We start from the raw sequence: 23,017 nt of genomic DNA, 5'->3' as shown, positions 1-23,017 counted from the left end.
CAGTGAAATAGGACACCCCCCCCCCCACCCCCACCTTACAGACACAACACAGACATTACATGGGGATACAGGTCGGAGATCTGTAGCATTACAGAAAAAAAACCACTGAAATATACACTACAATGGAAAAGTACAAGAGGAAAAAAAGAGACCTCTACTCATGCTGGGCTCCTGGGAGGAAAGCATGAGAACAGGAAACAAAAAAACTCCTCTGCACAAAAAAGCAATAAAATTTCCACAGCACAACATTATGGAACACGTGACAAGCCACAGGGTCGGGTGGGGGGTGAGGAGTAATCCGAAGCAAACACAGCAGCCATCCTGCCCAGCGCTACCATTCCAGTGCGGGCTCAGACCCGCTGTGTTCCCAGGAGGGAACAAGCATCGAAGGCGTTTGGAAAGGGAGGAGAGATGAGTGTGTGCATATCAGTGTATATGTATAAATGGTAAATGGCCTGTATTTATATAGCGCTTTACTAGTCCCTAAGGACCCCAAAGCGCTTTACATATCCAGTCATCCACCCATTCACACACACATTCACACACTGGTGATGGCAAGCTACATTGTAGCCACAGCCACCCTGGGGCGCACTGACAGAGTATGTGTGTGCGTGTCCAGAGTTCAGCTGAGACAGTGTCCTTCGCCCTGCTAGGCTAAGTAAACAGTCTTCCAGCCAACCCAATGTTGCCAATGTGGATTTGTTCAGGCTCTTATATTGAGGATTTCATTAGGGACAATGAAAACAGTTCCAGCTCACACATTCTGAGTGGAAGCTGAAGAAATGCCACTTTGACTCCATAAGAAACAGTTCACTGCTAACTAGGCGAGGACTAGAGCAAATGAAAGTTTGTGTAATATGGTTATGTCCCAACAGTTCTTTGTTCATCTACTGAACATTAAACATGACAATAATTTGACTGTCGCCATCCATTAAAATAGGACCCTCTGGGAATCACCAAGACCTTGTATATTATGAGCTACTATTCATCAGTTAGAGGTTAGTCAGTCCAGAAATAAGCAGTCAAGGTGATCAGAAGTAAACAGACAGAACCATTTATAATAATAATAATAATAATAATACATTTTATTTGAGGGCGCCTTTCAGAAACCCAAGGTCACCTTACAAAAAACACAATTAATAAAAGGAACAATAGTGATAAAATACATAAAATAAGTTAAAATTACAAAACAGAGCGTGACAACAGATAAAATCAGCATTAAAGCGAATAAGCCAGTTTAAACAGATGTGTTTTGAGCTGTGTCTTAAATACGGAGAGGGAGTCAATATTTCTTAGTGCAGGAGGAAGAGAGTTCCAGAGCCGACAGACAGAGCGACTGAAAGCTCTGTTCCCCATAGTGATAAGGTGTGAGGACGGAACAGTAAGATGAATAGCAGATGATGATCTGAGAGTGCGGGAAACAGTGGTGATATGGAGCAGGTCACACAAATATGAAGGAGCAGATTTATGGATACACTTGTATGCAAGAAGTAAGATTTTAAAATTTATCCTGGCTTCTATGGGCAACCAGTGAAGCTGCTGAAGAACTGGGGTAATATGAGCACTTAACGGAGTGCAAGTTATGACCCGAGCTGCAGAATTTTGAAGAAGTTGGAGTTTATGAAGGGACCTTTTAGGGAGACCAAATACGAGGGAATTACAGTAATCAATACGGGATGTAATAAGACTATGGACAAGGATGGCAGCAGCATGGGGAGTAAGGAAGGGACGGAGTCGGTGAATATTACGTAAATGGAAGTAAGCAGACCGTGTTATGTAATTAATGTGAGACTGGAATGAAAGAGTATTATCAAGTATGACACCCAAACTCTTAACCTGAGGGGAGGGAAGGGTGGGAGAATTTTCAACGTTAATGGAAAAGCTGTGGGATTTGGTTAACATAGATGGTGTACCAACAAGTAAAACTTCAGTTTTATTACTGTTAAGTTTGAGGAAATTGGAGGAGAACCAGGATCTAATCTCAATAAGACAGTCTGAGAGGGAGGTAGGTGAGAGGGATGAATTGGGTTTAGAAGAAAGGTAGAGCTGGGTGTCATCGGCATAACAGTGAAAATTTAGATTATATTTTCGGAATATATAACCAAGAGGAAGCATATAAATAATGAATAAAAGAGGCCCCAATACTGAACCCTGGGGCACACCAGCAGAAACAGGATAGAGAGCTGAAGAATGGGATTTAAGTTGGATAAACTGAGTGCGGTCTGAGAGATAGGAGGTAAACCAGGTAAGTGGGGTATGACTAATACCAATGGAAGCTAACTGTCCAGTTCAGAGTCACACAGGTAGCTGTAGCCTGTGCTGTGGGGCGAGAGGCAGTACACTGAACAGACAGACAATCATTCTCGCAATTTAGAAGCACTGATAAACCCATGCATTTTTTTTTCTTTTGGACTATGTCAGGAAATGGCTGGACACCACTAGATTTGATCCCTGTGGATGTAAAGAAACAATGCTAATCCAGAACAAGCAGCTATTAATGATAAACCTTTTAAGTGCAAAAACAAAAAAATCGTGGCCACAGCAATGGAAATAGGGCATTATTTCTACAATTAGCAGGAGTGGTAAGAAAGAAAGGAGCAGTAGAGCGCAGACTGAACTGGTTAAAGCAACTTGGAGAGCACAAATTATTATTATTATTATTATTAGTGTCAAGAAAAGAAGGACATGCTGTGTTCTCGCTTCACGCAGGAATTATAACGAGATTCGGAAGAGTAGAGGTTAAAGATTTGGCTTTTTTCCATTTCAACTTACCTCCTGGCCTATAGGTGGCGCTAATAAGCTGCTAGCTGTCCTTTTACCTCTTTACTTCCGGGGTATTCGGTCGTTGGAGCGTCGCGGTAGTCATGTTTTTGTGTCCGTGATACTTTTCGGGGAGCGTGCTTTGTTTACTGAAAAAAGGGATATTTTCCGCTTCTTTATAATACTGCTTTATTTTTACCGCCACAATGACTGAGGTAAGAAGATATTTGAAGTCCGTTTTTTTTGTCTTTTTTGTGCTTCCGCCCGCCCGGCAGACACATAGCCACGCTCGGCTAATAACTGCAACCACACGCTTATGGTTTTGTTTGCATTACACATAGTAAAAAGTAATTACTCCCAAAGTTTGCCGTGGTTGCACTCGTTTAAAACCCACGTTTTACAATTTATTATCATCTACAGGATGTTCAGAAGCACTCAGTCCACACTCTGGTCTTCAGATCTCTTAAAAGGACTCATGATATGTTTGTGTCTGATCACGCCAAGTCCATCGCGCTGGATGATGAAAGGTAAACGTCACAGTGTTACCTTCTAATGATTTGAAGTTGTGTTTTGGGGTAAATTAAATTCACATAGCAAGCTCTAATGTCATGTGAAATTGTTGTAGAGGTTCGATTGAACAATTTTGTACTAGCGCTTTGTATTAATATTGCTCGCTAGTCCAGATAAATGAGGAGGGTTGCCTCAGGAAGGGCATCTCATGTAAATAAAAAAATCTTTGCCAGTAGTGAGACCTACTATCATTTATGGTTTGGAGAGATTGGCAATGACAAAAAACAGGAGCTGATGCTGGTGGTGGCAGAGCTGAAGAATCTTTTCATTGGGCGTGACTGGGGTGGATAAAAATGAGTATATTGCAGGGAGATCTCAGGTCGAGTACTTTGAAGACAGAGAGCTGGATGTAGAGAAACAAGGCGGAGATGTTTTGGACATGTGCAGAGGAGGGTTTGGACAAAGGGTGTTTAAGATTGACCTCCCAAGCAGGAGAGAAAGACAAAGGAGGACATGCAGAGTGTTTGACACAGGACGATGTTCAGGATAGGGTGAGAAGGAGACATATGTTCTGCTGTTGTTGGGGAACAGTCAAAAAAGAAGGATTTGTAGATGCAACACTAAAGAGCATCAATTTGTCAGGAGTTTATTTTCAGTTTACCAACAACTCTTTTTGTCTGTAAATTTATACTGACATTATGGTAATAAGTAGGAAGTTAAAGCGCTATCAATTTCCTGCTCCAAGAAACAGAAATCTCTGCTGCTGAACCCCAGAATGTAAATTATATCTACTTTAATACACCAGTAAAAACTTCAGGATATTTACTGTGTGTTGTTCATGTGTTTCAATATCATTATGCTAATTTAATCAAACATATTAGATGTTTTAAGGGGAAATGCATCATTATGTCATCTGCTTGCAGCCACAAGTTGAAGATGGGGGTTAAACTGAAAGCAGACTACGGTGCAGTGTTACACCTGCCCATCCTGAGGGAAGGGAAAGACAGAGCCTCACACCTTTCGGGCAGCATGGAAGGCCACCAGAACTACGCTCAGCCAGGTGAGGATGAAAGTGTCACTGCATGTCAGAGTCACTCTTAAGTGTGCCAACAATTTATTATTAACAAATATGTGGAAATGTAGATATTTTTTTTATTATGTTTTGCTGTCAAAAAGCTCCGTTTGTCTTTAAATTTAGCTTTTCTTTGTTATTCTGAAACCTTTTATTTCAAAACTACATGATTTAAAGACATTTTGGGAATATTATTTATGTTTTAGGTGAGGACCCAGAATACCTGATCACTGGGACACATGCCTACCCGTCTGGACCAGGTAAATACTCTCAATTTGTGACTTTTTAATTTAATTTCATCATCCAATTGGAGCGTTTATAACCAGTATTTTTTTATTCGCCAGGGGTGGCATTGACCACTGACACAAAGATGCACAGGAATCCCAGTGACACCGGAGTACACTCCATGGCGTTAGTTTTACCCCCATCGCAAGCTAGGTAAACTTTGGCCCTCACACACACAAACACAGTACAAAGGCAGTCAGTCACCAGTAGTAATTTAGCATAAAAGCACTAATAACAAAATGATGCTTACTCACACATAAACCATCATTTACTCTGTGGGTCATTTGTAGGCAGGACGCGAGTCGCACAGCAGCCAGTATTGCTGACATCCACCGGCATGCAGGAGGAGCAGAGCGATCTCACCCTCCGTCATCTGCAGTGGTAGGTCACAGTGTATTCCTACTTTTACTCAGCCTTATCGGTTTGAAAGAAAGAAGTGCAAAACTGATCATCCGTGTGTTTTCAGTCACTCCTGGAGGGAGGTGGGACCAGAAATTCTGCCCTCATGAGGAGAGCGCCCACAATGCCCAAACCTCAGTGGCATCCGCCATGGAAACTGTTTCGGGTAACTATAAATCATTTCAACTTTTCTAAGTTTAAGCTTTGCTCGACACGATACAGTGGGTAAGGTCTGGGTTCTGTGTTTTGCTTAACTGTAGTTTGTTTTGTCTGGTAGGTCATCAGCGGCCACCTTGGCTGGGTGAGGTCCATTGCTGTAGAGCCTGGGAATCAGTGGTTTGTCACAGGCTCTGCTGATAGGACTATAAAGGTGAGTCAAGCAGGAAATAACAGTAAGCGACAAACTAAAAATGGCTCATCTGACATGGACTGACTAAATTAGCTCTCCTCCGAGTCATCTCTCCTCGGGATCGTTACCTGTGTTTGTTTCATAGATTGTTTTCTGTAGGCTCCAACATGCCACAGTGCCTGCTTGCAACTTTAATACCCTGCTCTTCACAGATGATTAAGTTATACTAAAAGCCCAATTTTTACCTATTAAACTGACTATGTTTCTAAATTAATCTCAGATTATCTTAATTTGACTTGAAGGCTGCCTGTCTTGACAGATCTGGGACCTGGCCAGTGGAAAACTGAAACTCTCTCTGACTGGACACATCAGCACAGTGCGTGGGGTGGCGGTCAGCAGCCGCAGTCCTTACCTTTTCTCTTGCGGGGAGGACAAGCAGGTCAAATGTTGGGATCTGGAGTACAACAAGGTATACTTTCAAACAAGGGAGTTATTGGTTTGTGTCATTCAAAACAGTTTATTTAGCGGCTTTATGCTGTAATGATTTACACATTCACCTGTGAAGGTTCCTTTGGGAGGTGACACAAATGTTTTTTGGGGGCTGCATCTGGCATAAAAGCTTTTCCCAATAAAACAGGCACAGCCCTGGTGAATAAAGGTGCAACTGAAACTAGCTAACTTGCTTCTGTTGTGGCTCATTTTCTTCTTTTTCTCTCCTTGTAATGTTGTGGATGTTTCTTGACTATATTGGTTTATATTTTAGGTAATTAGGCACTATCACGGACACCTCAGCGCAGTGTATGATCTGGATCTGCATCCAACCATCGACGTGCTCGTGACGTGCAGCAGAGATGCCACAGCGAGGGTAAGCTCTTACTTTGTGTTGAATCAGCGAATGACATTGATGGAATGACCTAAATGGATCAGGTTTAAGCAGTACAGTGCAGAAAACTGTGTGACAAACAGCCACAGACTGAGCAGCAGGCATACCGTCATCTAAATGTTCTCCGTTGATGTTTCATCATGGGACTTTCAACTGCGTTGGTATAACGACCCCTCACATATTGAGGTGGTTGTTAATCATAATGGAAAATGACCGAAACAGAGTAGAGTCAAGGCACATAGGTACTAGTGAAAAGAAACTTACCAGTCATGGATCGGCCCCCTCCAGCGCTCAGACCTCAAAGTGTGGGATCATCTTCACAGAGGAGAGAACCAAAGACAGCCAACATCCAAAGAAGAGCTTTGTTTGTCCACCACAAAGCCCAGACTTAAAATTACAAGAAAGCTTGTCTCAAAGAGAGAAGAGAAAATACGAAGAAACGAGGGGTGGCTCAACCCTTTTGCACAGTACTATATTATAATAATAATGGATTGCATTTATATAGCGCTTTTCGAGACCCTCAAAGCTCTTTACAGTTCCACTATTCACTCTCACATTCACACACTGGTGGAGGCAAGCTACAGTTGTAGCCACAGCTGCCCTGGGGCAGACTCTTCCACTAAAGGGCTGTGTTCAGATGTGATGTGGGTTATGAGATGACACTAACTGCTTGTCCTCCCGGTCCATGCAGGTGTGGGACATCAGGACGAAGGCAAATGTGCACACACTGACCGGTCACACAAACACTGTGGCCACGGTGAGATGTCAAGCAGCAGAACCACAAATTATCACAGGTACAATTATGTTTTTTCAAATCGCTCACAACAGCAGTATAAACCCCTCAGTAAGACAGGCTTTAAAGTGGTTTCTCTTCACTCTTGCCCCTAATGTGTGCTTGGTTTGTGCAGGGAGCCACGATTCAACCATCAGGCTGTGGGATCTGATTGCTGGGAAAACCAGAGCAACTCTTACAAACCACAAGAAGTCTGTGCGAACTCTGGTCCTGCACCCCAGACAGTAAGTGGTGTTTTATATGGTGGCGTTGGTTGGAGTGGAGGAAACGCAGCATGCAGACTCCTCAAACAATGCATATTCAAAATTGGTTTGTTGTTATAAATATGTTTTTACAGAAGCTCCTTCGACATGAGGCAGGTAAATGCAGGTGTTACTAATCGCATCAGTTAGTTTTAAGCCTAATTAATGTGATTAGTAACACCTTTGTTTACCTGTTTGATGCCAAAGTGAATCCTGTAATTTAAAAGAAATAAAGTTTTGATTGATAATGAAGATAAATTAAAGCTTGAGTCATGATTTAGGATTACAGGAGCACATTTGTTCATAACTTTAATTGCAAGAACTCATTAAGAGTTGTTGTTCTTCAGATATCGATGTCATATTTGTTGTTTTGCAGATATACTTTTGCCTCTGGATCCGCCGATAACATCAAGCAGTGGATGTTCCCAGATGGAAACTTCATCCAGAACCTGTCGGGCCACAACGCCATCATCAACACTCTGGCTGTTAACTCTGATGGCGTGTTGGTGTCTGGAGGTAATAAAGAGCTGCGGTGCTGTCTTTAACTGTCTGCCTTTTTTGTTTGCTTGTTTTAAATCATTTTATTGAGGCTAATGTTGACCTCATTACACACAGCCGACAATGGAACTATCCACATGTGGGACTGGAGGACCGGATACAATTTCCAGCGTATCCACGCAGCCGTGCAGCCCGGATCTCTGGACAGCGAGTCGGGAATCTTCGCTTGCATGTTCGACCACTCTGAAAGCCGACTGATCACGGCAGAGGCTGACAAGACCATTAAAGTTTACAAGGAGGATGACACCGCTGTACGCTACACTGTTACACTCTACTTGTATTTCTGTGCCGATTCTTACGCAGCAGGAAATAAAATAAATAATAACCATGTTTTCTTTCCTGCAGACAGAAGAAAGCCACCCAGTCAACTGGAAACCAGAAATCCTCAAGAGAAAAAGATTCTAAAGATTTATTTGTTTTTCTTGCCACAGTAACAGCAGTGAATTATATTTCCACCAACTTTTGTTTGCTTGTGCTTTTTCTGTCAGGCAAACTCTCAGCTTTCTCAGAAGCATGCTCTTTATTCTAAAAACCATTTGCAGTCCTCGTTGTATGATGTTAGTCCGATAAAGCAGCCGTTACGGACTGCCAGGAACCTCCCCGAGCGTTTGTTCTTGATGATAACGGCTCTCTGATAGCTCTGATCCGACTCGTCCACCAACAGAAGCCACTCTTCACCTTCAGAAGGACAGACTTCAGAGTGGACCTGCTCAAGTCAAACCCTTCAAAGGAAATGTGTTTGGAAGTTTTAGCCAAGAAAGAAAAAACTTGTATTGTTTCAGCAGAATTGGTGTTTGTACAGACATGGAAAGTTTATTATGCTCCATTTGAATAAAGACCACATTTTTCACATGCCTGCGTTTGTTCAGTTGAGGTGGGTTTTGTGTACTCACCGAGGTATCCGTGGGTGAAGGCGTTCCTGTAGTACTTACAGCCGTCACCCTTGATCTCCTCTCAGTAGCACTGATCTCCACAGGACTCGCTGAGCTCCACTGTGGTTCTGCTTTCAGCAGGTTTCTGCATTATCTGCTCACCTGTGAGGTCAAGTTGGAACAGCAGAAATGTTAGATGAATCTAAAGTGGCTGCCACTTTGTAATTAAGTGGCTGACTATCAGTAGACTTGGGAAATGAAAGGCCTAGTAATGCTTAATATGTATTCATGCTGTGTACAACGGGATTATTCTATGAATAATTTTCCATATTTTTCTCCCAGGTAACAGGAATTGAATTGCTTTCATTAAAGCGAGTTTTTACCAGACAACCTTTCTATTGAGGGGGATTTATTATTCCTGTTGTGTAACGATGTTCAACTAAGTTTTTTATGAAAAAGTGGCTCAGCTACGAAACAGTCTGGCAAATTTCTTCTGACCTCTGAAAATATCTTCACTTAGAGAACTGCTCATTGGTTATTTTCTCTTTTTGAGACATCCTTTGGCACATGGTGTTGTTTGTTAATGTTTCCATGGCTACCTAAGTCCTGCATGTAGAGCTTGGAGAGAGAACGACAGAAGGCTCGGCCAGGTTTCTTCTTCAGACGGGCTTTTCTTGGCTCTGGCTGCTCCTCCACCTCCTTCGGAGGTTCTTCAACCGTCAGTAGGTGGCCCGCATTATACATGATCTCCTCTTCTAGAGACCTGAGACACATGTCAAAGTGCTCTTCATCCTCCTCTGCATTTCTGGGAGACGACAGCATTGATGGTTGAGAGTTCAGATGTTACAGTTAGGTGCACTTGTGATCTCTAAAATATATTTTATTTAGCTAAGATATTTTTTTCCAAGACAACATGAAATGGTGACATTGTTCCAGGAAATTCAAGGACACGTGTGACTGAAGGACGACACTTTCTAACAAATGCAGTTTCCGTCCTGCTAAAATTTCAGGTTTTAAAACGTGTGCTCCTCACCTGAAGTCCACCCACAGCAGGCCTGCAGTGATCAGTCCCAGCCACTCACTGGCCTCCCAGTTGTTTGTCAACATCACCGGCATAATGATGACCTGCCGTTTTTCGGCATAGTTGAGTTCCTTCTTACAGCACTGTGATGCCTGGTAAGCCGGAGTCATAAACGGACAGATCACAGCAGCCTCTTCCACTCCTGCAGCCATGCTGAAAACGCACACAGATTTAATATGCACAACACAGTAGTGATGAAGCCCATCAGAGATTAGAACAGATGAAACCTGTTATCCACGTCACTTTGCACTCACGCGTCGTTGATGTTGCCCGTCACCCCTCCTTCGATGTCCCTGTGTCCATCCACACAGGGAGCCCCTCATCTTTCAGGTGATCGTATATCTTCTTGACAAGAGGCTGATCATCCCACTGGTAGGAGAGCAAAATGTGAGACGGCATTTTTTTGGTTTTTTAAATTTTACTTAGATTTATGAGAAAGAAAAAGTCCTGTGATGCTTTGGAGTGGGTGGTTTCTGAGTTGCTGAGCAAACTAACCCAGACAATGAGCCCCTTAGCTATGCTGCTTGTTTACTGTGGTCAGATTACACCTGTTGTGCGGCTGCAGCAGGCCATGATCGCAACTACAAGCTGCAGGACAAACGAGAGGTCAGCAATGACAGTAAACTGTAAGACCAGCATTTTCCAGCCATTCCTACCATTTATTATTTATACTGAGCACAGTTTAGACTTACAACAGACAGACTGAAGTCTGTTATGAAGAAATAAGAAACGCCCTATTTGTGTTTATGATACCATTTACTTTAGCTATGACGGATATTATTGTAATGTTTTTCTGGTTTAAATATAATTAGTTTAGGTTTTTATGCAACAGTGTTTTTAAAGAAGCACAAACTGCACACACAAATTTACATTTATTCAGAAATCCTTGTACATTAGTATCAGCTGCTAACAAACTGCAATCATGTCGTTATTATCAGGGTGGTTTCTTTCATCTTGTGTTAGTTTTATGCTTCCGTTTCAAAGAGAAAATCATAAAAAAAAGTATCTTGTTTGTGAAGTTTTAAATATTTTATGCAGAAACATTGAAATATTCAGGAAAAATTAACTATCATCATTGTAAAACTGTAAAATTGTATATAAAATAGGTTTTTGTTTTTTTTTCCCCAGTGAAGGAAGCAAGCTCCCATGCAGTAATCATCTTTTATACATTTCAGAGCTCTTGCTTGCTTTATGCTCCTGAGAGCTGTGGCAAGAATCTTCCCATTGAACATGAGATATCAATGTAAAGCCCAGGATGTCCTCTATTTGGTACAGCAGGACTTATTGGGATAGCTAAAATAAGTCAAAAGATATAGACCAAGAATAAATGTCCATTACAGAGGACATAAATGAATAGGCTGGTTCTCAGCTATTCATGGACTTTGCAAATGCACAACCCCCACACAGCCACTAGGGGGACCCCAAGCTGCAAGCTCAGCCTCATATATTTGGGAAAATATTTAAATGACCTGTTTTCATTTGGAGCCAGCTGCTCTCTTCTGTGTGTTTACTGAAACACTTGTGTGGTTAAAACTGAAATGTGGGATATTGCCAAAGCTTGGCTGCAACGACAGGGAAGCTGTGGTGGATCATTAAAAAAAAAAAAAATCACCATTAGGATATCTTGTTGTGAATGAAGTCTGCATATGATGTATGACTGACAGCCTCACATCTTCACGAGGAGAATAAGGGTGGCCCAGGCTGCAGTGAAACCCGGATTGCATCAAAATGTGTTTATTTTTTAAGCATAAAATTAAGAAAAGAAGAAGAAATCTACAGAAATATGCCCATGATAAAGGAAATATTTGCTTCTGTGGAGGAGGAGCCAGAATTTGAATAAAAAAATAAAAACAAAAACAGAAAGCTGAAGTTGAAGAGGATGTATTACTCTTCTTATTGTTGTTGGGCTTTTCTTATTTGAACTTTAAAATAGATGCTATAGTTTCTTTGTATTTTAATATGGTATTTCACTTTATTTTCACCTTATGGTGTAATTTTCACACCGGTGTGGATGCCAGTTAGGTTTTGATTTGAAATAGCGGTTTCATTAATTTTATGTTCACCTGGAAAATTTTGGAGGAAAACTGTGCGAAGAAGCTTCATTATTTACTTTTATGTAGATTTTAATTGCTTGCACCAATTTTTAGGTCTTTCATCTGAATTTGAGATACATAATTATCACCATGGATCATTGGATCAGCTTAAAGAATTTAACCTCTCCACCCCCACCCTCCCAGTTATCGTGTTATAAACAGCGATCCCCAAAGAGAATCTCAAAAAGCTAGAAACGGCCCTGATAAACTTCAGTATTTTGCTGAGAAGCTCGTGTGGATGTTACATTGAGAATCCTTAGACCTGAGGAGACATCGTCACCCCAACCCCCCTAGGACTAAGTGACCGGATAGCCTTGATTTTTCCTTTCTTTTCCTTTTAAAGAGTGGTACAGTTTCTGCTTTTTACCAGCAGAGTGAGCCACCCTAACACTTATATGTTCCTTTGCTTAGACGGGAGCACTTTATTAAATCACTTCAAGCTCATACTAACCACATTACCACAAAGGGGCCTTTTAGGACACCGTTTTGGCTCAACTGGTGTGATATCCGTATTTATTCCACTTTCCACCTGACTTCTTCCACAGGTCAGCTATACTAGGCCACGTGTCAGCAAGAGGCACTGAAGGTAATCTCTCAGCCTAATTAAATCTTAAGCAATCAGGGCCACAGATGGAGCCGACCAGCGTGGGACGCGCCGCCTGCCAGGAGGAGTGTTCACGGCGCACAGTTGGTGCCAGTCAGAGGTGTCGAGTTATGTGAAGGAGCCAAAGGGGGATTTGCACTGTGCCATGGCTGGTTAGGCAACGGTTCACGCAACAAGCTACTGAAGTACGGTGAAGGAGAATGACCGCTCGCAGTCGCCCTGCGCGCAAAAACGCGTTCGTCCGTTTCGGTTCGGAAAAGTGCGCTCAAACGTGAGGACAAAACTGAGGACTTCGACTCGAGAATATGCTGGCGGGCATCGACCTCAACAAACCGAGAGCTCAAAGCCACGCGTAAAGGAGGAATGGGGTGCAAGGATGCCTCAGCTTCGCTCCTTCAGACGCTCGTCCTGTCCCTGCTGTGCGCACAGTCGCTGGGACAGGTCTTCAACCTCACGCTGTCTGTTAAAGAGGGTCTTCCGGCCAGAACTATCGTTGGAGATCTGGGAGCGGGACTAAGCAGGCCGAGCACTGGGTTTTTCATCTCAGAAAGCAGAGACTCGTATGTTTTCAGAGACTTGGAAATAGACGTGGACACGGGCATCATCTCCACAGCTGTAGTCCTGGACAGAGAGAGCAGGGATAAGTATGAATTTGTGGCAGCCACTCTCACAGGTGAGATGATAAAAGTGACAATAGAGGTGAAAGATGTGAACGACCATTCTCCCGTGTTCCCCTCCGAGCAGGTTGAGCTGGAAATATCAGAACTGAGCCCACCGGGGAGTCGGTTTCAGATTGAAGGTGCTAAAGACCAGGATGAGGGCGAGTTTGGTACTCAGGGATTCAGGATCACAGAGAGTGAGATGAGTGACTTATTCCACCTGGATTATCGCAGTGGACCTGAGAACCACCTCAACCTGGATCTAGTTCTTAACAATAAGCTAGACAGAGAAGCGCAGGACTTGTACACGCTGACAATCGAGGCCTTTGATGGGGGGATCCCAGCCAGGACTGGGACTCTTCAGGTGAACATCCACGTCCTGGATGAGAATGACAACCCGCCTGTGTTCAACCAGACTGAATATCACACCTCAGTGCGTGAGGATGCTCCAGTCATGTCTGCTGTGTGTCAGGTGCAGGCCACTGACTATGACCTGGGTGACAATGGCAGACTCACATATGAGATCAACAGGAGGCAGAGCGACCCAAATGAGGTTTTCTCCATCAATGAAACCACCGGGGTGGTCTATCTCAACAAGCCGCTTGATTTTGAGACTCAGGCTTTTCATGAGTTGATCATCAGCGCGAGAGACAACGGGGTTCAGCCTGAGTACAGCAGCACTTTCGTGGGTGTCAGAGTGCTTAACATCAACGATAACAGCCCCACCATCAGTGTACTGTTTCTCAGTGACACAGGAGATGCTGTGGTGTCGGAATCAGCAGCAGTCGGGGACTACGTAGCCCGGATTTCAGTGTCGGACCCCGACCTCGAGGGGGAGAGAATCACTGTCACACTCGAGGGAGGTGATGGGAAGTTCACCCTGAAGCAGACAGATGACTTTCTGTATGCACTGTGTGTTAACTCTGAGCTGGACAGGGAGGAGAAGGATTTGTATGAGCTGAAGGTGCAGGCATCAGATTTTGGCAACCCTCCCCTGAGCAGTGAGACGGTTTTCCTCCTGAAGGTGTCGGACATGAATGACTGTTACCCAGTCTTTGAGAAGGATGCGTATCTCATAAGTATTTCTGAAGATGCTCCTCAGGGGAGTTCTCTCATCCAGTTTCAGGCTCGAGACGCAGATGAGGGTGCAAACTCAGAGGTCCGATACTCCATTCTGAAGTCCAACCAGGACAGCCTGATCGACATCGACCCGGAGTCAGGCCTGGTCGCCACAGCTGCAGCTCTGGACAGAGAGACGCAGATGGAGATATGGTTCCTGGTGGTGGCAGCGGATGGAGGAGAACCGGCTCTGTCATCCACAGCGACAGTCACGGTGCTCGTGGAAGACGTCAACGACAACGAGCCAGTGTTCGAGCAGCAGCTGTACAATGTGTCCATACTAGAGCAGAGCGATGTTGGAAGCTGCTTTTTACAAGTATGTTGGAGGATATTCAGCATCATTTTGGTGACTTATCTAAAAGAACAACACATTATTGTTTCTGAATGGTTCTAATTACATTTTCTGTCCAAGAAGGATCCACAAGATGATAATAATGATAATAATAATTGGCACTGAATCAGAAAAGCTTATTAACAAGGCAACAAATATATATTTTTTTTTACAATTTGGGGAGCTGACACTCATATGAAATCACATGCATATTTATTTATTTTTTTACAAGAACACATCCACACACAGACCAGGGGAGCGTTTCACTTGACTTGGCACTCATCTCAGTAAAATATCAGCTAACATGGATTCACAGAAACAAAAATAAAGATATCTTTGTAGGTTCTGAAAGATTCACAGTAAATATCCAGCATCTTGTGCTCTTTTGCTGTGTCTGTCTTACGTCTTATAAGACAAAAGTAGCCTTCAGTCTGTTTGCACAAAGCCGTCAGTGTTCCTCCTAAAGATGCTCAACATGCACCCTTTCCAGCTTAGCTCTGTGGCTTTAGTATGACAGATGTGCTGCCTGGTACCACACTCCAGCAGGCTGGCACAAAGTGCATCCCAACACAAAGGAACATTTGTTTAAGGGCACATTTTCTGCAAACAAGAGATTTGATGAATATATAAGGACTGAAAATTTCTAAACATCTGGCTGACTTTTAGTTGTTTAGTTCCCAATTCGAACTTTAGCTACGACGCTTCAGAATACTGAAGATGTCATCCAAAATAAATGCGAGAACTAGCAGGAGCAGAGGTAACCAGAATATCTGGGAAGTCGTCTATAAGGAACCCCCCTCTGTCGCATGATTTTGCAAACGCAGCACATATGCTTTATTCTAAGAAGCAAGCTTCAAAAAACTGACTGGGTTTGCGTGACTGTCCAGACCTTGACCCGTGTCTTTAAACTTCCTTTGATCAGAGTTCACAAACTGGGAGGTGATATCATCTTTATGACTGTAAAATGAGCGCTCTATCTGTGAGACATGTCTGCAGTCACAGCCACAGGCAGACATGAAAGGAGCTGCACAGGATATAAGGCGCGTTTTTACTATAATCTTTATACTGCAGGGATGGTCCTCGCCCTTTGATTGTGGGGATTTTTTATGCTTTTATTATGTTGACTCTCACTGTCAAAGGAAGACGCGTATTATGATTCATAGTACAAAGCTTAATCTAAAAGCTGGCAGTTACTGTAGTATGGGAGTGCTGTTTTACAAGGAATATTTCTTCTAATATATAAACACTTAAACATACCAAAAACTGCTAATTTTTACATAAAGTATTTGAGTAGGAGCACTTCATAATTTACTATATACATGTATATATATATATATATATATATATATATATATATATATATATATATATATATATATATATATATATATTGCAGTTATGTGCACACAAGCTTCATAAGATGAGGGACATGAATTGAAACACAAAGCATGAATGAATTCATCGTTGTGTCCTTGGGCGAGACACTTCACCCGTTGCCTACTGGTGGTGGTCAGAGGGCCCGGTGGCGCCAGTGTCCGGCAGCCTCGCCTCTGTCAGTGCGCCCCAGGGCGGCTGTGGCTACAATGTAGCTTGCCATCACCAGTGTGTGAATGTGTGTGTGAATGGGTGGATGACTGGATATGTAAAGCGCTTTGGGGTCCTTAGGGACTAGTAAAGCGCTATATAAATACAGGCCATTTACCATTTAAGGAGGTGTTCTTCCTCGCTTCATCATCATCATATAAGTTCAGTTATATTGTTGAGTTATTGATAAAGGCCTTGTTATTATTTTCATTTTCAACGAGCAGTATCAGGTACAAAATCTAAGCTCACCTAAACCAAATAATCTACCTGTGGACATTTTTCAAAAGTGTTTTTCTTAAATCTTTATATTTTTATTAAACATATTACATGTTTTACCTTTGTTTTATTTTTAGCATTACAGTGTAATTGTTTAGGGTTTCCCCTTTAAACACGTGCTTATTAAAATAAAGGATCAGGGCACCATTTTTACCAGAAAGGTAACAGTTACCTGTTAAAGTTGTGAAGAAAATCATCTTAGATGATCATAATTACACCATATGCAGCACATATAGCACATTATAGGCTGATGATAGGTTTTAAATTAATTATTTAATGTTTTTTTTTCCCACATATGACCTTAGATATGAATATATAAGTTTTACACTAAATTGTTCCCAGTTATTCTGCAGCACTGGTTTTAATTGAATTTGTCTTTTGTGTTAACGAAATGATTTAAGATGTTTTCATTTTTGCACCTCCTGTTTTCATGCCTGCATTTCTCTTCTCTTTAGGTCGTCGCTACAGATGCAGACAGCCCTGAGTTTGGGACGCTGCTCTACTCTCTGTCTGATGGCTTCGACAAACAGGCCACACATCCGCTCTTCCAAATAAACCCCCACACCGGAGAGCTGTGCGTCTCCCAGGATATTGATCGAGATACGGGACAGACAGTCCACGACATCCTGATCAAGGCTGAGGATCCAGTGAGTGACACGCAGATATATAACAGTGGATTTCATTTAAACAATTCGTCCCTAATTTCTGGGTCCTAATAAAATTCTCTCCCTCAGGGAGGCTTGAGTGCTCAAACCTATGTGCACATTGAGATCGAGGACTTGAACGACAACGCTCCAGTGTTCAGCCCTGAGGAGTACACCGTGAGCATCAGCAGCCACGCGCAGCCTGGCACAGAGATCGTCAGCGTTATTGCCACTGACAGAGATTCTGGCAGGTTTGGCCAGGTTACCTACGACCTCCTTCCTGGCGACATGTCCACTTTGTTTTCGCTGGATAAACAAACAGGTAGGGCCGTAAAGATGTGAGAACACTTTCTGTTGTAGTCTGAACATAAGTGTGTGGACACAATTTCCAGTGAACCAACTGTTGCTTTTCCAATACTGAAATAAATAAAGCTTTGTGTAGGTTTCAGTCTTGGTAAAGGATAGCATTTTGACTTCTTAAGCTTGATTTGTCACATTGATCCAATCAGTAGTCTTTAAGTAAACCGTGTGACTGGCAGGCTCCATTATTCAGGGATAAACGACTGCTTACTTTGTGTAAGTCCCCATGAAATGATTGTCAATGTCACAGCTCAGCAGGGGTGATGCAGAAAGCCCCAAAAGGCTTAGATCCCCAGGTGGCTAAGGGGTAAGATAAGATTCGTGCTCAGCCAAAATTTAACACCATGAAATGGATAAATTATAGGAAAAGAAAACTTTAATCTGACACTTTTCTGCCTGCATTTGTTTATATAGACATATATTGATTCTCTTGCACTTATAAGATGCATTTTGGTTACAAAAACAAGCCCTGTCCTTCCCATCTGTCAATATAATAAATGTGAAGTGTTGTGAATCTCATTTCACACATTTGAAAAGCAGAAAGGAACTGGGGAAAAATAAAAACATTTTAAATTAATTTCTTTATGTCGTATTTTTCTTCTGTAGGAATGCTTCTCCTGACCTCCACTCTGACCCACCTGGGCACAGCTAATGTAAAGCTCTTGATAACAGCACAGGACGGAGGAGGCTCGATCTCAGTCAGACCTGCAGAGGTCACGATCAATGTTTTACGCAGTGCTCAGGCTCCAGCTGTGTTCCAGAGGTCACGTTACGCTTTCACAGTGCCTGAGGACGCACCACCAGGGACACCTGTGGGGACGGTGCAGGCCATCAACCCAACAGGTTAGACGTGTATTATCTGCTCTTTATTATCCAAACTGATGTTAGAGCAGCTGGGAGAGAGTCATCACAAGGTCCCAGACTCTACCTCTGCTGAACATCACTACAGCAACGGGAGAAGTTTAACAACTAAGATTTTGTTGAGTTACTGTAGAGGACACAACATACACCATATGGGGGAAAAAAGCACTGGGGTCACCTGTAACTTCACCTGCTCTGCCACTTCTTGGCTGTAACCCCACTAATAGGTGATCAGGGAATCACTTGGAGGGACGAAATCCCACAAACTTACTTGTTGCATTGTTGAAGTAACATTCTCAAATTCATTGAGCCATTTTGGCACCATGATGCTAAAATTTTATACTCCAATGGGACTGAAGCAGCTGAGTTCAATAACAGAGAGGTGTGTCCCAATACTTTTGTTCATATAGTGTAATTTGTCAGTCCAATTATACTCTGAGAGCTTCAAACTCTCAGTAAAGGATCTGAATCAGTCCCTCAAAATAAAACATCAGTTTTAAAGCTGAAAAACATTTTGAACATTTTATAAGTTTCTCTCTTCTTTATGCTTTTGTCACGAGTGCAAACAAAAGGAACAAAGCGTAAAAGTGTTCTTGCATAATAAAGCTATAGTAAAAGCTTCAAGCTAGTCCTGCTCCAGCGTCCTGCTGTAATCACGTGCTGCTGAGAGTTACGTTTGTGTGAGCAGAACTCTGAAAATCACTGAGTTTCTTTTTGGCCTCCAGTTCAAAGAAATTCAGTTCGGATGGTTCGTAAACTTTATCAGCTTTATGGTAAGATAAGCTAAACAAGCAAAGCTAACATCTGTATCTTGAAATATATATTTTTTAAACCTATATAGCTGTTTAATATGAGGTGGATTAGTGTAGGTACTGACATTATCGTGCTTCATAGGTCTCTTGAAACATAATAACTGGATTTAGACACATTCAGAATAGGTGGCTGTTACACAAAGGCATTAATATCCCAACAGATGATTGCGACAGAAAAGTTGCTCAAATCTCCTTTCAGACATGAAGAAGCTAAAGTTTAATCTTTAATCCCTTTGAGTCTCACGAACACATGACAGATAATAAAGAGTAGCTGTGCAGTGTACTGCATCTACATCAGAAACAATCCTGTTACAGATCAACCTGCTCGTTTTCTTCCTTGTTGTTCTAAACTTATTTATTGGGCGCTTTCTGTTAAATATAACAGCAGGTTGTGGTGGCAACAGTTTAAGTAATAGAAGAGTGGATATCATTTATAATTTTATTCTCAGTATCTTAAAAAAACCTCTGCGTAGATGGTTTTCAAAGAGTAAAGGGATTCATAATTATCTCCTCATAGTCTTGTTTTTCCACCGAATGCCTTCAACAGCTAAACGCCCCAACAGCACTAGACAGTCATTCAAGGCTGTCTAATCACCTAAGAGATTAACACTTCGACTTAAAGCAGAAACAGCAGAATTGGGGCTGTTTGACAGGAGTCAAGCACCATTAAGCTCTCTGCTTGTTTCAGGAGTTTTTAGTTTACAGTCGAAGCACAACAAACACTTGCAGGGGATTAATGGGATCTTCTGGCCTGTGCTTTAATTACTTAAAGTGTATTAGCGTGTGTGTGTGCATTCAAAGTTACATCTGATTAAATCCCAAGACATCTAGAACAATGTCTTTAAATGTCTAATTTATGTAAGCCCTTTAAATTTTTATGACTATTTCAAAGGGAAGAAAGTGTTTTTTTTGTTTTTTCTACAGACTCCATGGAATCTGTATCTTATCGAATCTCTTCTGGAGACCCTCAGAGTTTGTTCTCCGTTCATCCAAAGTTGGGTCTGATCACTAACCTCAAGCCCCTGGATCACGAGTCTCAGTCGTACGCTCTTCTGGTTCTTCAGTCCTACACCGACGCCTCTCCCGTTTACAGCACCACCCAAGTCAACATCACTGTAGCTGACGTTAATGACAACGCCCCCATTTTCCCCAAACATAGTGACACCATCACGGTGTCACAAAACACTCGACCGGGAACCGTGTTGTTCATCGCTCACGCGCATGACTATGACAGCGGTGCCAATGGTCGGGTGCAGTATTACCTGAAGAGCAGGGAAAATGGCGTGTTTGTTATTGATCACAATCTCGGGACGGTTACGCTAAATGAGAGTTTAGAGATGGATCATCAGCAGGGATACAAGCTGGAGATTGTGGCCAAAGATGAAGGAGAACCTTCCCTGAGCTCCACCCTGACCCTCTCAGTAAACGTAGACCAAACGACTGCCGAAGACAGCCTGGCATTTGAGACCTTGATCTATCACGTGGAGATTGGGGAGGGCTACAGGAAAGATGCTCGGGTCATCCAAGCGAGGGCTCACCGAACCCGTGGAGCCCACATTTCAAACTCCGGCATCATCTACTCTTTGGAAGGAGAACCTGGCTTCCCTCTGGTTCCGTTTCGGATTCACCCAAAGACGGGATGGTTGTATCTCTCAGCCAACCTGGACTATGAGACAGAGTCCAAGTATCATTTTCGAGTGTTGGCTACGGAGGCTTCACTGTCAAATACCACGGCTATGGCCACAGTGACGGTGCTGGTGCTGGATATCAATGACAACGCCCCGGTGTTCAGCAGGGACGTTTACTACTTCACTGTGTTGGAGGCGTCGTCGCCACAAGGTCTGGTGGGAACCGTCAAGGCCGTGGATAAGGATTCTGGGAAAAACAGCCAGTTGTCCTATCTCCTGCTCTCAGATGGGAAATTCTTCCGAATCAATGCTAAAACAGGTACAAACACATCAAGTAACACCACCTTAAAGTTACCTTGTGCTCCATGGTCACCTATGTGACATTAACCTTTCTCCATTTTCTGCCAGGTGAAATCATCAACTGGGTGGCACTGGACCGGGAACAGTACAGCCAGCACAGTCTGAAGGTGATGGTGACAGATCAGGGTCACCCTCGTCTCAATGCCACCGCCATCGTTCACATCCTGATCGCCGACATCAATGACAACGCACCGCAGTTCACTTACCTGCCAGCCAGTAAAGAGCTGAATGTGCTGGTAAGAACGATGCGTCTTCATCACAACGTGATGCAACTACTGATGCAATCAAAAGCAGTCTTGATAAATTACAGTTACATCTGCGCTCCAAACTGCACATGCTTCTCAATAACATTTAGCTGTTGTTGCCTTTTGATGCATCAGGAAATGCATTTGTCACTTTAGCGGTAAAACTCAGGAAGTTCACATCTAGGCAAAAAACAAATTGTTAGTCTGTAAAGGTACTTTAATGTTGTTTTGATTAATACCTAACCAAAATGACAAGCACAAGGGCAGGAAAAAGTCCTTTACACTAAGAAAAAACAGAAATAAGAAGAAGACACAGAAATAGTGAAGACAGACACAGAGCAGCTCATGAAGCAGGCAGTTAAAGACATGGAAAAGAAAAACTACGTGAAAACTAAGTACAGGTCGACGAGTTAATACAAAAAAACATGACAATATTCCCCATATACCAGCATTATTTAATATTAGAAATTATTACACCGTCACAACATCCCCCACATGTATCAATACATGCTACACAAATTGATATATTATAGATTTTGGTGTCATCGTGTTGTCTCTCAAAGACCTAGTACCAGGCAAAAATGATCTAAGTGGGATAATTTATCTAAGTAATACTGTAGCATGTGTATACGCTAATAAGGACCATGTATGATCACTACACAACATATTATCAGCACACATTAAAAAGCAAGTTTAAGGAGAGCAAATATCAAAATATCATAAATTACTTCAAGCACTAATTTACTGTGAACATAAACGTATATATGTGCCATGAAAAAATGAACTCGAGATAAATATGACTTAGTGTCTAAGATTAGATACAGTTGTGCAAATTCTACACTATATCTTTAGTGTATGTGTTGTTATGTTGTCAGATGTAGTCATGCGCTCTACGTGTTCACTTCAGATATGGGCTGGTCTACAGTCAGGATCCTTGGTCACGAACATGTTTGCCAAAGACTTGGACGCAGGAGAGAATGGAACAGTTATTCATTCACTGGTCACAGGTGAGCTGTAAACGTGTGTCCTGACTGACTATACAGACTTGGTCTGAAAAAAAGTTTTTTTTAGCTGCATGGGATGTTTTTGGTAAATTTTATGGTTTTTAGGGTGCTGAATCTAAAAATGATCTCCATTTCCCTCAATCACGTAATCACGTGAGTTCACATAAAAAACAGCGATGGAAAAAAATAAATATTATTATTACAATTAACTATGCATAGTGTTTCTGAGATTCCTTACCTTTCACTATGAACAAAATAAACCTGTTGGGACACGATCATCTGAGCTCCTCATGCCACCAAGCCCACCGCACCCCCTGTCCTCAATTCCTCACATTTTCTATTTATATTTCTCTTGAGTTTCACTCTTAGAAATATTAAATTAATGTAAGAAATTATTATTGGATATGTTTTTTTGACTCAAGTATAGGATACCAGACTTCAGTTTAAAAAGGGGCATCGTACGCTTAATTAGACTAAAAACAAGAGTTGTGGAAGCAAACCTGACGAGGATGGAATTTAAAAGATATTTTTCATAGTTTCAGTGAGTAAAAATCTATAAGAAACAGTCAGAAAATCCCGTGCCGTTTTTTTGTTGCAGACCTGTGTTATTAACAGTTCGCTCTGTTCGCATCT

The 23,017-nt window shown here is 42.2% G+C and overlaps 3 protein-coding genes across 3 annotated transcripts in view; 2 read left to right on the top strand and 1 right to left on the bottom strand.

The window, feature by feature from the left end:
- The first annotated feature begins 2,837 nt into the window (after positions 1-2,837).
- On the top strand, positions 2,838-8,703 carry plrg1 (pleiotropic regulator 1). Its single transcript, XM_086295264.1, has 15 exons — positions 2,838-2,975; positions 3,181-3,287; positions 4,194-4,330; positions 4,549-4,602; positions 4,687-4,780; positions 4,918-5,008; positions 5,094-5,192; positions 5,304-5,396; positions 5,695-5,844; positions 6,139-6,240; positions 6,950-7,052; positions 7,167-7,275; positions 7,670-7,809; positions 7,909-8,102; positions 8,197-8,703. The coding sequence occupies exons 1-15, from the start codon at positions 2,967-2,969 to the stop codon at positions 8,254-8,256; spliced, it is 1,542 nt and encodes a 513-aa protein (XP_086151390.1). The 5' UTR covers positions 2,838-2,966; the 3' UTR covers positions 8,257-8,703.
- Positions 8,704-8,711: 8 nt separating this feature from the next.
- Positions 8,712-23,017, bottom strand: part of LOC147327572 (uncharacterized) — a 41,501-nt gene continuing 27,195 nt past the window's right edge. The window contains exons 3-6 of the mRNA XM_086295265.1: positions 10,059-10,173; positions 9,757-9,957; positions 9,323-9,528; positions 8,712-8,885 (exon numbers count right to left, since the gene is read on the bottom strand). Coding sequence (XP_086151391.1) covers positions 8,806-8,885; positions 9,323-9,528; positions 9,757-9,956 — 486 coding nt within the window. The 5' untranslated portion in view covers position 9,957; positions 10,059-10,173 and the 3' untranslated portion in view covers positions 8,712-8,805. The remainder of the gene's footprint in view (positions 8,886-9,322; positions 9,529-9,756; positions 9,958-10,058; positions 10,174-23,017) is intronic.
- Positions 12,610-23,017, top strand: part of dchs2 (dachsous cadherin-related 2) — a 29,575-nt gene continuing 19,167 nt past the window's right edge. Inside the window, exons 1-7 of the mRNA XM_086295262.1 lie at positions 12,610-14,595; positions 16,926-17,117; positions 17,205-17,436; positions 18,081-18,317; positions 20,072-21,094; positions 21,184-21,371; positions 22,288-22,387. Of these exons, the coding sequence (XP_086151388.1) occupies positions 12,865-14,595; positions 16,926-17,117; positions 17,205-17,436; positions 18,081-18,317; positions 20,072-21,094; positions 21,184-21,371; positions 22,288-22,387 (3,703 nt within the window). The 5' untranslated portion in view covers positions 12,610-12,864. The remainder of the gene's footprint in view (positions 14,596-16,925; positions 17,118-17,204; positions 17,437-18,080; positions 18,318-20,071; positions 21,095-21,183; positions 21,372-22,287; positions 22,388-23,017) is intronic.

The sequence above is a fragment of the Aulonocara sp. 'chitande type north' Nkhata Bay genome, linkage group LG6 (genome assembly GCF_057382095.1).
Source record: "Aulonocara sp. 'chitande type north' Nkhata Bay isolate Kocher_YH1m ecotype deep benthic linkage group LG6, A_spYH_male_GT1.1, whole genome shotgun sequence".
In the NCBI taxonomy this organism is placed as follows: Eukaryota; Metazoa; Chordata; class Actinopteri; order Cichliformes; family Cichlidae; genus Aulonocara; species Aulonocara sp. 'chitande type north' Nkhata Bay.
This window is presented reverse-complemented; position numbering and strand designations above follow the sequence as displayed.

Excerpts from the sequence above, each read along its gene's own strand:
- plrg1 (XM_086295264.1), top strand. Across the intron at positions 4,781-4,917 it reads TTACCCCCATCGCAAGCTAG|GCAGGACGCGAGTCGCACAG; the intron begins GTAAACTTTGGC and ends GGTCATTTGTAG. Across the intron at positions 5,009-5,093 it reads ACCCTCCGTCATCTGCAGTG|TCACTCCTGGAGGGAGGTGG; the intron begins GTAGGTCACAGT and ends GTGTGTTTTCAG.